General features: G+C 51.5%; 1 protein-coding gene across 2 annotated transcripts in view; it reads left to right on the plus strand.

Moving 5' to 3' along the window:
- Positions 1-14,419, plus strand: part of PITPNC1 (phosphatidylinositol transfer protein cytoplasmic 1) — a 277,922-nt gene that overhangs the window by 171,045 nt on the left and 92,458 nt on the right. For both annotated transcript variants that reach the window (XM_070060432.1, XM_070060433.1), the window contains one exon: positions 5,248-5,319. In XM_070060432.1, coding sequence (XP_069916533.1) covers positions 5,248-5,319 — 72 coding nt within the window. The remainder of the gene's footprint in view (positions 1-5,247; positions 5,320-14,419) is intronic.

Here is a 14,419-nt window from a genome sequence, read left to right on the forward strand (position 1 = left end):
CTTTACCTGTGTGATCTCATTGATCTTCTGAACGCTCAAGGGATTGTCCGCATTCTGCAAGTGGGGAAGCGGAGGCTGGAGGTGGGTCACTTGCCCAAGTCAATGCATCTCTGACGCCGGTAGGCCCATCCTTTTCGTTGTATTATTTCCCACTGGAGAAAAGAAGGCAGTGCTGTTCTCGGATCAGCAAAGAAGAGGAGGCATGGAGAGGGTGGAGGCTGTGGTGCAGCGGCTGGGCTGCCTCTGGGGATCCTTGCGCCCGTATCAGAGTGCTGGGTCAAGACTGGCTTCTCCGCTTCCAATCCAGCTTCCTGCAGGTTTATTGTGAGAGGCAGCAGATGATGGCTCAAGTGCTTGGGCCCTCGCCTTCCACATAGAAGACCCAGTAGTATTCCAGGCTCCTGGTTTCAGCCTGACCCAGATGAAAGTAATTAAATATCTTGTGTGTGTGTGTATGTGTGTGTGTGTGTGTGTGTGTGTGTGAAGAAATAAGCAGACTTGCAGTGGCAGAGAAGGGACTTGTAGGTGCTTCTGTCACACACTCTGTGTCTTCATTAAGTTTTTTTTTTTTTTCGACAGAGTGGACAGTGAGAGAGAGAGACAGAGAGAAAGGTCTTCCTTTGCCGTTGGTTCACCCTCCAATGGCTGCTGCAGCCAGCGCACCACGCTGATCTGAAGCCGGGAGCCAGGTGCTTCTCCTGGTCTCCCATGTGGGTGCAGGGCCCAAGCACTTGGGCCATCCTCCACTGCACTCCCGGGCCACAGCAAAGAGCTGGCCTGGAAGAGGGGCAACTGGGACAGAATCCGGTGCCCTGGCCAGGACTAGAACCCGGGGTGCCGGCGCCGCAGGCAGAGGATTAGCCTAGTGAGCCACGTCGCCGGCCCTTCATTAAGTTCTTGGTCAGAACGATCAGCCCCTGGGCTGGAGAGGTGGAGGCATTCCTAATATCGGCAGCAGGTGAGGTGCAGTGGGGAGCCAGCCAGGGAGAAGTAAAAGAACTTGCTCAACAGTTAAGACTCCTCTTGGACTCCTGGACAGGATTTTAGAGAAGCTGACCTGGATGGACGAGGCAAAATTCATCTCTTTTAAAGATATTCATCGGTGCGGGGGCTGGTGCCATGGCACACTAGGTTAATCCTCTGCCTGCGGTGCCCACATCCCATATGGGCGCCGGTTCTAGTCCCGGTTGTCCCTCTTCCAGTCCAGCTCTCTTCTGTGGCCTGGGATGGCAGTGGAGGATGGTTCAAGTGCTTTGGCCCCTTCATCCGCATGGTTAGACCAGGAAGAAACTCCTGGCTCCTGGCTTTGGATCGGCACAGTTCCAGCCATAGCGGCCATTTGAGGGGTGAACCAATGGAAGGAAGACCTTTCTCTCTGTCTCTCTCTCACTGTCTGTAACTCTACCTGCCAAACAAATAAATAAATAAATCTAAAAATAAAAATAAAATCAGATATTCATCGGGGCTGGCTCTGTGGTGCAGTGAGTTAAAGCCCTGACCTGAAGCGCCGGCATCCCATTTGGGCACCGGTTCTAGTCCTGGCTGTTCCACTTCTGATCTAGCTCTCTGCTATGGCCAGGGAAAGCAGTAGAAGATGGCCCAGGTCCTTGGGCCCCTGCACCTACGTGGGAGACCCAGAAAAAGCTCCTGGCTCCTGGCTTCAGATTGGCACAGCTCTGGTCGTTGCAGCCCTCTGGGGAATAAACCAGCAGATGGAAGACCTCTCTCTCTATCTGTACCTCTCTCTATAACTCTGTCTTTCAAACAAATAAATCTTAAAAAAAAAAAAAAAAAAAAAAAAAAGATACTCATCTACTCATTTACTTGACAGGCAAAGGGACAGAGACAAATAGAGAGCTTCCGTCCCCTGGTTTACTCCCCACAAATGCCTACAACAGCCAGGGCTGGGCCAGGCCAAAGACAGGAGCCTAGACCTCAATCTGTGTCTCTCACGCGGGTGCAGGGACCCACGTATTTGAGCCCCACACAGCTGCCTCTCAGGGTGCACATTAACAGGAAACTGGAATTGGAAGCAGAACTGAGATTCGAACCCAGGTACTCCGATGTGGGACGTGAGATGCAGGCGTTCCAATTGGTGCCTTCACCACACCATCGAATTCCCACCCTGCAGAAGTGAATCTTCAGCTGGACATCTCACTGGAAGGATTTTAGGGACAGGCCTGGGAATGCAGGAAGTCACAGATACATCTTTCTGATTTTAACTTGAGATGGCAGCACACCCAGGGGCCCAGCAGAGAAGCCAAGGGGGTTAGGAGTCCCAAACCACCTGCCAGGGGAGCACGTGGGCCCGTCTGGCCCCACTTGTCCCACTGCCTCGCCAAGGGCAGGTGCACTCCCAGCCCTGGGGCAGGGTTACCATTCCGATATGAAAATAACCTAAGCCCTTGACTCAAAAATAACAACATCTGCTCATTTGCATGAGAGTTTTGCATTTGATATTTGGGTTTAATACCCAAATGCTAACATTCATTTGTTTTGACCAAGTAGCTTATAGGTTGAACCCATACAGCGAGCTCTGCCCCAGCACCCCCAGATTCACTTCTGCTCTGCACAGTGCTACTCATCACCTCCCCTCACCCCCGAATTGCCCCGTGCACAAGTCCGCGGTTACAGGGTACAAAGTCAACCTCCCCAAGGCCCTGTTATTTGTGAATGGGTTCCTGGGAAAGGGTCTCGTGCCCATCTAAGCTCTACCCGGGATCCGAGCCCGCCAGGGGTCCCGCTGGAGATGAGCAGCCCCTCCTTAGAAGCGCCGGCGGTGGTGTGAGGGCAGTGGTCCCGGGAGTGTGAGGGTTGAGAGGCGACCGCGGCCAAGGTGTTAATGAACGCACAGAGGCACTGCCAGGCATCGATTGTTTCCGTCCCCTTAGTCACGGTTCACGTTGCTTGTTTCACTCGGATGAGGACATCAAGCGTCGAACGCGCACAGGTGTGTGATGCCAGGAGCATTATTGCTCAGAGAGCCCCGGGGGTCTCGGCTGGGCTAGGGATGGTGGGTGTGTGTGGACTTCAGGATTTCAGAACAGGTGGCTGTCTCTGGTTCCCTCCCGGGCACAGTGTAGGTGTGATTTTCCAGCTCAGGCATGTGTCAGAGCCTGCCCTGGAGAGCTGGCTGGACCCCACCTCTGTGGGCCTGGGGTCGGGCCTGAGAATTTTTTTTTTTTTTTTTTTTTTTTTTTTACAGACAGAGTGGACAGTGAGAGAGAGAAAAAGAGAAAGGTCTTCCTTTTGCCGTTGGTTCACCCTCAAGTGGCTGCCGTGGCCGGCGTGCTGCGGCCGGCGCACCGCACTGATCCGATGGCAGGAGCCAGGTACTTATCCTGGTCTCCCATGGGGTGCAGGGCCCAAGGACTTGGGCCATCTCCCCTGCACTCCCTGGCCACAGCAGAGAGCTGGCCTGGAAGAGGGGCAACCAGGACAGAATCCGGCGCCCCGACCGAGACTAGAATCCGGTGTGCCGGCGCCGCTAGGCAGAGGATTAGTCTATTGAGCTGTGGCGCCGGCCTGAGAATTGGCATTTGTAACAAGTGTCGGGGTGACACTGATGCTGCTGGTGTAGGGACCCCACTTTGAGAACCAGTGGGGTTAGTGGCCACTTGGTTTTCAATCCCGACTCTAAGACCCAGTGCTTTATGAGGGTGGACCACACGCCGACCCTCCCCGTGTCTCCTCCGCTCCTCATCCGGGAGGCGGGAGTGATGGTAGCACCCCCACCCCGGGCTTGCTGCAGGGAAGAAATGACCTAGAACTTGAAAGCGTCTCAAGCGGGCCTGGTGGAGAGAGCCCCGCTCTGGGTGTTGGGTAAATACACAGAGAGCCCAGCCTCTTCGCACTATGAGCCGCTCAGGCTGATGTCTCATTTCCCCGCTACCTGCAGCTCTCAGGGGAGTTGCCGGGTCATTTTGTCCATTAGCTTTCAATCCAGTGTCTGGTAGCCAAGGAAGCTAATGTTCACTCGGCGCCCGCGGGGGCATGACTACCAACACCCGGCAGAATTCTCCTCTCAAGCTGCTCTTCGGATCCATGGGGTGTGGAGAGGTTGACTCAGCAGGATGGCAACACGAGGACACTGCTACATTTGGGGTTTCTCTCCTCGTGCAGGCGAAGAAGCTGGGTCTGTCCGATGCCAATGATCTATGATCTTCGAGTTCTATCCTACCTCCCTAACTTTAAATGAATATTTATTTTTTAAAATATTTTTGTAGGAGGCTGACATGAAAGGTTTTTTTGTTTTTGGATTGATGTGAGAAACAGAGATGGGCAGACACAGAGGAGAGTGCCCATCTGCTGGTTTTACTCCAAATGCCCACAGCAGCAGCAGGGGCTGGGCCAGCACCAAAGCTGGGAGCTGGGAGCTCAATGCAGGTCTCCTGTGGAGGTGGCAGGCACCCAGCCACTGAGCCCAGTACAGACCCTCGCAGGGTCTGCATTAGCAGGAAGCTGGAGTCGGGAGCAGGAGGCCAGCATCACACCAGCTACTCCTGTGTGAGATGTAGGCATCGTAACTCCCAGGTCGGGCCCCTGCTGCCATGTGCATATTAACGTAAAAGTTAAAGTCGGGTCCCCAAGCATCCTGCAGTGGCAGCTGCCCCCCAGAAGTGAGCTCCTAGGCGACCTCTGTTGCATGGGTTTGCCTCTCCCACAGAAACGCTCAAGAGCACTTCAGAAAGCCTGTGGAAAAGCTGCATTGGAAGAAGTTTATTTTGCTGCAAAAAATTATTTGACATCCACCCTAGTTTTTTCATGCACATCTTCCATGAACTTTCTGAACAGCCCTCGTTTCCCTCTTGAGGGACCTGACTTCCAGTGTCAGTTATTCTCTTCTGGTCTGAGTTCTGTTAAAAATGATTGATAGAATGATAGATAGATAGATAGATAGAAAGATAGATAGAATGATAGAAAGAAAGAAAGAATGATTGATAGATAGAAAGAAAATAATAGATAGAATGATAGATATAGATAGATAGAAAATGATAGAATGACATAGATAGATAGAATGATTGATAAATAGATAGAAGGATGGATGGATGGGTGGATGGGTGTTGTGTCCCCCTCCCAAAGGCTGCTTTTCTTGTCTGAGTTTGGACGTCGACTTAGCGCCTCAACATAGCTGTTCCAGAGCAGCGCCCCCTGCCAAACGGTCAGGGCGGCGTGCGCAGGCTGCCCGGGAGCACGTGAAGAGGGGGCAGCGCCGCCCTGTCCTGAAAGTGTGCTTTCTCTCCACAGTGCTCCTTCCTGCCGAAATTCTCCATTCACATAGAAACCAAGTACGAGGACAACAAGGGGAGCAACGACAGCGTGAGTAGCCCCTCCTTGCGTTCCGTGCTCGCCGCTTGGGTGTCCTCGTGTGGCAGCAAAGATCAGTGCCTGGGGTCGCAGAGACGTTCTGGCGCTTGGTCCCTGGGCATTAGGTCCCGGAGCGTCCCTTGGAATTGTCCTGTGGTTTTGTTTTTCTTTCTCATTATTGGTGTGGACGGTTGGGGAGCTCTGTGCAGAAATCTCTAGAATGGTAGCTTCTGGAGGTGGGGAGGGGGAGGGGGACTTGGAACTCCATGCTTTGGTTTTTGATTGTTGGATGGAGCGTGTGTCCTGTCAATGATACTAATATTTACCAGGAAAAAGGAATGCCGTTAGATATAACAGGGTGCTTTATAAAGGTCATGGGAAAATGGAATGGAATGAAAAGGTGGGTGTGGGACAGGCTTTTGGCACAGGGATTACGACCTCCCTTGGGATGCCGCCATCCCATATCATTGTGCCTGGGTTAGAGTCTCAGCTCCACTCCTGATTCCAGCTTCCTGCTAATACCCACCCTGGGAGGCAGCAGGTGATGGCCGAGTACTTGGGTCCCTGCCACCCTTGTGGGGGACCCAGATTGAGTTCCAGGCTCCTGGCTTCCGCCTGTCCCAGCCCTAGCCTTTGCAGGCATCTGGGGAGTGAACCAGTAGATGGAAGATCATTGTATTTGTCTCTGCCTTTCAAATACGTAAAAAGTAAGTAAACAAGGGTGGGCATTGTTGCCTAGTGGGTTAGGCTGCTGCTTGGAGTGCCTGCATCCCATTAAGGCCTGGGATCAAGTCCTGCCTCTACTTCTAACCCAACATCCTAGGAGGCAGTGGATGATGGCCCAGATACTTGCAATCCTATCACCCCCATGAGAGTCCTTGCTGGAGTTCTGGGCTCCTGGCTTTGGCCTGGCCCAGCCTCGGCTGTCTCAGCTGTTTGGGGAATGAACCAGTGGTGGAGGATCTTTTTCTCTCTCTGTCACTCTAACCTTGAATAAATAAATAAATAAATAATAAATGTTTAAAGATGAGTAGAGCAAACGTTCTCAAAAAGAGGTAAATTTATTTTGGTGCAAAAACATTTGAAATTCACTTGTAGTTTTTTTTCTTTATGCATTTTCCACAGACATTTTCAAGATCCCTTGTTTGCATGGCTTTCAAAAAAATTTGGCATCAAGATAAGCTTCTCTTTTAATTTCCTTTTCCATGTACATATTGAAGTACCCTTGTGTGCATGAACACTGTATATGTTTATTCAGACTTTGCTCATGTTCACCTGTATACCCTTGCACACATATATCCCAACAGAAAAGCAGGTGCACCCCGCAAATGTCCACCGCGTGATGCTTGCTGACTCATACTATGTTTTAGCCAAGTACTTGGTTCTTTAACATTGCATAAGAGCCTTCACCTCACCTGGCTTTTACTGCAGATACTTTCTGCTGGGGCCCTGCCCTTCTTAGTTCCCTTGTCTTGGGGGTGAGCATTGTAATCTACCAAGCGCCTCACTGGGTTTCGTTGGGCATGAGCCTAGATCTGGAAGCTGCAAGGCTTCGCCTATTAACTTGGACCCTGTGGGCAGGCTTTGAATTCCCGGAACGTGATGGAAATTAGAACTGTGTGAAAATGGGCAAGAAAGAGAGCTTCCTGGCAAGGTCACCCCTGGGGCCCTCGCTGAGCCAAGGGAATGCAAAACAGCGTGCAGGAGGGTGGGGAGGCTCCAGGGAGCCAGGAAGCCAGGTCCAAGGACGCAGGAACACCCTCACCCTGAAAACCTGCTCCCGTGTGACAGCAGTCACTGAGGACAACTAAGAAACCCCCTGGGAGGGACTATGTTGACTAGGCCTACACTATGCTCTTTGTGTTGACGTCTTCTAGAAAGATCTGGAGAATTCCTGCTCTGGGCAGATCAAGTTCTGATAGAAGGGGTATGGCGTATTTGTGCGGTCAGTGCAATGATAACTTGCAAGTGCAGCCACCTGGCTAGGTTAGAGGGCGTTCCCAGGAGAGGCCTGCTCCAGGACCCTGTTTATGGGAGCTGGCATCCAGACTGTTCCCCTGCTACTTTGTTCAGGTCATTCTGCCTGGCCCAAAGGACACTGGATGGCCCCTGCAAGCTAACATCCGCCTGGGTAGAGCTTGAGTGATTCCCAGTGGGGAACTACAATTCACACCAGCTTTGTGAAGGAAGACACGGGTTCGGGATACAGCAAACTGTGTCAAGCCGCTTCTATTAATATATCGCAGTATGAGTTACCTGCATATGGTGTTAAAAATGCAGACACATTTCCCACACTGTAGGTACTGAGAGGTTAGCTGACAGACAAAGACCAGCATACCAAATGACTAAAAACAGAAGCGATTAAGATAGCCACACATCCCATGTTGGCATGCCTGGGTTCAGGTGCCAGCTTCCACTCCTAACCAAGGCTTGCTGCTAATGCAGAACCCGAAAGGCAGCAGGTGTTGGCTCAAAGAGTTGAGCCTGCTCTCCGAGGCACATCAGCAGAGAGCTAGACCAGAAGCAGAGCAGCGGGACTCAGCCCAGCAGTCTGATATTGCCACAGCTTAACAACAACCTGGCCCCTAATAGAATTTTTTTACTAGAGAAATAGAGACAGATACACGGAGAGCAAGCTCCCGTCTGTTGGTTCACTGGCCAAATGCCTACAACTGCCAGAGCCAAAATCAAGAACCAGAAACTCAACGTAGATAGTTTCCTGTCTGGGGGGCAAGCACTGAAGTCCTCACAGCTGCCTCCCAGGGTGCACGTTGGCAGGAGGCTGGATGGAAAGCTGAGCTGGGACTTGAATCCGGCACTCTGATACGGAATGTGGGACATCCCAGTGGCATCTTACCCGCTGTGCCTTCGCCCACCTCAAGTACATTTGGAGAATGTCTTTTAGTCTTTCCAAGCCAATTGCTTTGCTTTCTCTCTTTCTCTATGGCTGTGTCCTTGCAGGTTAACTCAGAACAGCTGTCAGTGCATAGAGGCACAGAGGAGACCTGTGGCTGCCCTGTGCTTCTTAGAGACTAACAGGACCCCTGTCATTGTCTGGCTCGTGCCCTGCTCATTTCATTTATTATCCCAAATCCCTTCTTAGCAGCTGCCAAGTTCTGGTCACTGCTCTCCCAGGAATTCAAAACATTGCGTCGAATGTTGCAGGCACAAAGAAATGATCAACGTTGGAGGTGATCACCCTGATGTGATCTTTACTAACTGTACACATGGACTGAAATAGCACACCACGCCCCAGAAATACGGACAATTATTATGTATCAATTAAAAGTATATACTTAAACAGATTGTCCACCAATTAGTGTCAGGATCCATGACCGTGCCAAATCAACATCCCCCCTTGCTCACCGCAAGGGCCAAGCCTCTTTGAGGCCTGCAAAGAAGCACTAAACCATGGGGCGCTTGTGGGCAGAAAAGCAGCTGATGCACCTGCCTTGCCTCCCTCTCCCCAGCATGCTGCCTCAAGGATTGCCCACAGGGCCGCTCCGTAGCTCTGTGTCCTGCAGCCAACCTGACCGAGGTCAAGCCCTGCCCTCTTGTGGCCCTGGAGAGGCTCCCCATGTATTTCTGCCCTGGCTCCCACCCCAGCCTCTACCCAGCTCTGCTCCCCACATCTTGCTCCTGAGGCCCCACTTGATTGCCCTGCAAGTTCACCTCCTAATTTGCATCCTCAGCCACAGCAGGTGGTCATGCAGCTGGTTAAAAGTTGATACCCAGGGAGGGGAGGGGATCGGTGCTTTTCATCCCACTTGCTAATGCTTCAAAATCTCAACATGAGAAATACAGTCTTAGCTAATCATTCTTTAATTATTAAAAGGTGGCTTTGATCAGCCAGGAACTCAAACCAGAGCCTTAAAAGCCAATGGCATGTGTTGACAAATTCTTCTCCTGTCCATAGCTGAGTGTGGAGTTTTGGGTGGGAGGCAGAGTTACTCAGTAGTGCAGTGGTGGAGATGTCTCCTGTCGTCTCACCGTGTTGCCAAATTTCTTAATAAACTCAGTTTGTGTCTGCATTTTCTGGGCGTTTTGGCTTATCATTCAACCACCATCCGTCACACTGCCCTCTGCACCGTTTCTTCCCCTACTTGCCAAAAATGTAATGAAAGTGATGATGATAAGAAGTAATAACTAAATTGAAAGGCACTAGTGATTGTCATATTGATTAGTGGTTGAATAAAATGCTGTTGTTATCCTGTTATCAATTACCAAATAAGTAATTTTTTACATGACCCGATGTCTAGTAAAACAAAACAAAAAGTGTCAGGGGGACTACATGTAAATATCTTCTGTGTTAAAAATAAAAGTCGTGTATTTATGATTGTGGGAACCTGCAAACTGTGATTACATTAGCCAGGACACAGTGGGGAAGTTGTCTTAAATTGAGGCCTATTTATTTTATGTGCATACTGATGAGAATTGCTTAGGACTTAATTAGTGCTGGGGAGGGCGGCACAGTGCCAGGGGAAGGTTCTGTTGTTTGTCCAAGGCCATAAATCTAGACCCGGGAGAGTCAGAGCTTAGCACCTCCTGACCCAGCTCAAGGAGGAGTGTGTGTGGGACGCCTGCTGCCAGGCTACTGGTGTTCTGTGGGGTTAATGAGGGACAGTCTGGCATTTACTTCCTCTTCCAAACAAAGCATGCACCACTCAAAGCAGTGGCTCTTGACCTTGACTGCACATTGCACTCACCTGAGTGGCTCAGGCTGGGCCCCACTCCCCTGGGAGTTCGATTTACCATGCTTGGACCTGGATGCACATTGGTCTGAACCAGCCATCCCATGAAGGGTGTAACACATGAAGGGTGTAACACTCCCATCCAGAACGCTGGGTTCTCCACCTGGAAGTGTGCACAGCTTAAGGGAGTCCACCCTCAGGCTGGTCTGATGCATTGCCTAGCAGGACATAGGATACACCATCCCTACTCATGTGAGGATCCAAACCAGAGGTTCTCATTCATGGCTGCATACCCAAGTCACCTGGGTTGTGGTGGTCTAGCTGTTAAGACACGCATGTCCTGGGGGCCGGTGCCGTGGCTCAATTGGTTAATCCTCCACCTGAGGCATCCCATATGGGCTCCGGGTTCTAGTCCTGGTTGCTCCTCTTCCAGTCCAGCTCTCTGCTGTGGCCCGGGAGGGCAGTGGAGAATGGCCCAAGTGCTTGGGTGCCTACACCCACATGGGAGACCAGGAAGAAGTACCTCGCTGCTGGCTTCAGATCAGCATAGCTCCGGCCATAGCAGCCATTTGAGGGGTGAACCAACGGAAAGAAGACCTTTCTGTCTCTCTCTCTCACACTATCTAACTCTGTCAAAAAAAAAAAAAGACACCCATGTCCCAAATCCAGGCACCTGGGTTCGATCCCCAGCCCTGAATTCTAACTCCAGTGTCCAGCTGATACAGACCCTGGGAGGCAACAGTGATGGCTCAAGTGATTGGGTCCTTGCCACCCACGTGAGAGATCGGGATGGAATTCCTGGCTCCCAGCTTTGGCCCTCCCAGTCATTGTAGGCATTTCAGGAGTGAACTAGTGGACAAGAGTCTTCTCTCTCTTTCTCTCCCTCTCTCTCTCTCCTCTCCTTTTCTTAGTCTTTCAAATAAAGGAATAAATGCATATTTTAAAAATCACTGGGAAGTTTATCAATCACTATGCCACCTCCAAGGATTCTGGTTTCATTTGGGGTGAAATCCAAGCATTGGGTTGTTGTTTTTATTATGTGTGTGTGTGTGTGTGTGTGTGTACATGTGTATAACTTGAAAGGTAGAACAGCATAGTGAGGAGAAAGACAGAGAGATCTTGCATCCACTGGTTCACTCTCCAAAGGGCCACAACAATCAGGTCTGGGCCATGTTGAAGCCAGGAGCCAGGAACTCTTTTCTGGGGCCATCTTCCACTGCCCAGGTGTGTTAGCAGGGAGCTGGATCAGAAGTGGAGCAGCCAGGACTCAAACCAGTGCTCTGATATGGAATGCTGGCATTGCAGGAGGTGTGTTTCTACTGTACCACAACGCCAGCCCCTAGCATTGGGATGTTTAAAGCACCCGCAGGCGAATCTAAGGAGTGATGAGGCTAAGAAGGACAGATTTAAGAAACCAGGCTCTCCAAATGTCTTCTCTTCATACTCCTGGAAATAGAAGTGTTGATAAAAAGCAGGTGGTTAACCACCACCCCACACCGACGCACACGGTCAGAAGGCCTTAGGGCACTGTATATATTCTCCTTAGCCAAAGGTTGCCATTCCTCAGCACAGAACCCGAGATGATGGGAGGAACGCCCAGCTCCTGGAAGCATGAGGCTCTGACTTTCCCAGAGCTCTCCCTTGGAGGGTGCCTGGAAGAAATTTCTAGAATGTGTTTACCTGGTTCACCTGTGTTGTAGCGAGAGAACACAGTGCCGTCATTCTCGGTGAAATAACAAGTTCAGGATTGAAGCTCCAGCTCCGTGACCATAGCAATTGCCTTAACCACTCGGAGTCTCGGCTCCTTTATCAAGAAGCTAGAACAGTCGTGATGGAAGCATGCGGGTTCCTGGAGGTCGGTTCAGCTGGAGGCAGTGCCCAGAACGTGCAGTACTCTACACACGTTGGCTGCGTCCGTCACGGTCAGACCTGTGCTCACAATGATTGCTTAATGAGGCTCTGACTGAATTGTCAGTCGGCCATGTGCACCACATGCCAGGTGCTATCAGAAGCACTGGGGTTAAGGCCGTAGGTGTAGCCAGCACCATGGCTCACTTGGTTAATCCTCTGCCTGCAGCGCCAGCATCCATATGGGCACCGGTTCTAGTCCCAGCTGCGCCTCTTCCAGTCCAGCTCTCTGCTGTGGCCTGGGAAAACAGTAGAAGATGGCCCAAGTGCTCGGGCCCTTGCACCCGCATGGGAAACCAGGAAGAAGTGCCTAGCCCTGGCTTCAGATCAGTGCAGCTCCGGCCGTTGCGGCCATTTGAGGAGTGAACCAACAAAAAGAAGACCTTTCTCTCTCTCTCCCTCTCACTGTCTATAACTCTAACTCTCAAAAAAAAAAAAAAAAAAAAAAGCCGTAGGTAAGACAGACCAGTGTCCCGTGTCTCATACACATGGGGTGAGGGACAGCAGGTGACAGGCAAGCAGAGGAGTGACAGTGGCAGCGTGTGCCCAGGGGCTCGGCCGGCAGCAGGTGGTCGGGAAGGCCTCTCGGAGGGCAAGTCCACGTGGATGTGAGTGTAGGACACAGCCGCCATCCCAAGGGCTTTCCACATAAAGGGACGGGCACGCACTGAGACGCGTCCCCACCACAAGCACGGCCACACAGGCTCATATGTGGAGGGCCTCAGCGTGGGGCTGTGGTTGGAGCTAGGGCTCAGAGGAGGAGATTGAGGGAAAGGAAGCCATTCGTGTGGGCGCTAATGGGGCTGGCCGGAACAGATGGACGCGTGAAGAGGCACGGGGTCATAAGCACACAGATGTGTGCGTGAGGACGTCGTGAGAAGCTGGCCATTCACAAGCTGAGGAAGCAGCCCCCAGGAGACACCAACCCTGCTGACATCTCCATCTGGGCGCCCAGCCTTCAGAGCTATTCTGTTGTGTGGGCCGCCGCCGTTGTGGTATTTTGGGATCGCGGCCCAGGCAAACTAATCCAGACACGCTAAGGGCAAAGGCCCTGGCCCCCGGCACAGCTAACACATCCCAGAAAACCATTGACCCGAGCAGCAGGAGACAGAGAAAGCACACTGGCAGGAAGTGAGTTGTGGGAGGGGCCACTGTGACTCCACCGTGGATGCAAGATCCCTGTCTCCTCCCCCTCTCTATAATGCTGCCTTTCAAATAAATTAATTAATTAAAAAAGAAAAGTTGCAGGAGCTAGATCATGGAGGACCTAGGGGGCCATGGCAAAGAGTAACTTTTAGTGCAGTGGGAAGTTATCCCAGGACTTTAACCAAAGGAGTGACATGATGATGGAGTTGTTTTTTATTTGTTTTGTTTTTTAAGATTTATTTATTTATTTGAAAGGCAGAGATATGGAGAGGCAGAGAGAGAGAGAGAAGTCTTCTGTCTGCTGGTTCACTCCTCAAATGGCCTCAGTGGCCGGAGCTGCAATGATCCAAAGCCAGGAGTGTGGAGCTTCCCATACAGGTGCAGGGGCCCAAGGACCTGGGCCATTTCCACTGCTTTCCCAGGCCATAACAGAGAGCCAGATCGCAAATGGAGTAGCCAGGACTCGAACCAGTGCCCAAATGGGATGCCAGCACTGCAGACTAGGGCTTTAACCTGCTGCGTCACAGCACCAGCCCTGAGGATAAAGTTTTGAAATAAACTTTTTATTCGGAATCATCTTAAATTTATACCAGAGTTAATAAGGGTAGCACACGGGGTTCCATGTACCCCATCCCCAGCTTCTTCTTTCTCGTGTTAACTTCTTACCTAACCACGTCTGTGTGTCAGAACTACAAACCCTGGTCAGAGTCCAGGTCGCAGTGGGTGAGCGGTGGGTGAGCGGCATCTTTGGGTGAGTGGTGTCTGAATTCTTGCCCTGGCTGTTCTGTGGAGACCGAGTGCCAGGGCCGCAGGAGTGGGAGCAGGGGGCGCAGTTGGCAGTCCGTAGGGGTCATCCTGACCGAGAGGGCAGATTGGGCTGGAGAGACCGCAGTGGAGAAAGAGGGGAGGGACGGGTATGTTTTGGACACACACACTTCTGTTGAAACTCACATTACAGGAAGGCAGTGTAAGGGGATCTCGGGGTTCTGTTGACCCTGGGTGGGTTGGGGTGCCGTTGCTCCCACGGGGAGCAGTGCAGGAACGGATTCGGAGAGGAAACCAAGAGCCCCATTTCGGACATGGTCTGTTTGAGTGACCAATGAGACCTCCAAGTGGAGGTAGCAGGTGGAGAGGAGAGGCGGACATGTGGACCTGGAGTTCAGAAAGAGGTGTGGGGCGTGATTCAGGGATGGAAACACATGAGATTATCCAGGAAAGGAGAGACAGAAAAGAAGGCTCCCGGTGCTCCTGGGAGAATGCCTGAGTCATGGTCAGGATCCTCCATCGGTTTCAAGTCCAGCTTCCAATGATCTTGTCCAAGGTGAAGGCCTGCTCAGTCACTGAGCTGTGTTTGGTTTTAGGAAATT

This window comes from Oryctolagus cuniculus, chromosome 17, assembly GCF_964237555.1.
Source record: "Oryctolagus cuniculus chromosome 17, mOryCun1.1, whole genome shotgun sequence".
Classification (NCBI taxonomy): Eukaryota; Metazoa; Chordata; class Mammalia; order Lagomorpha; family Leporidae; genus Oryctolagus; species Oryctolagus cuniculus.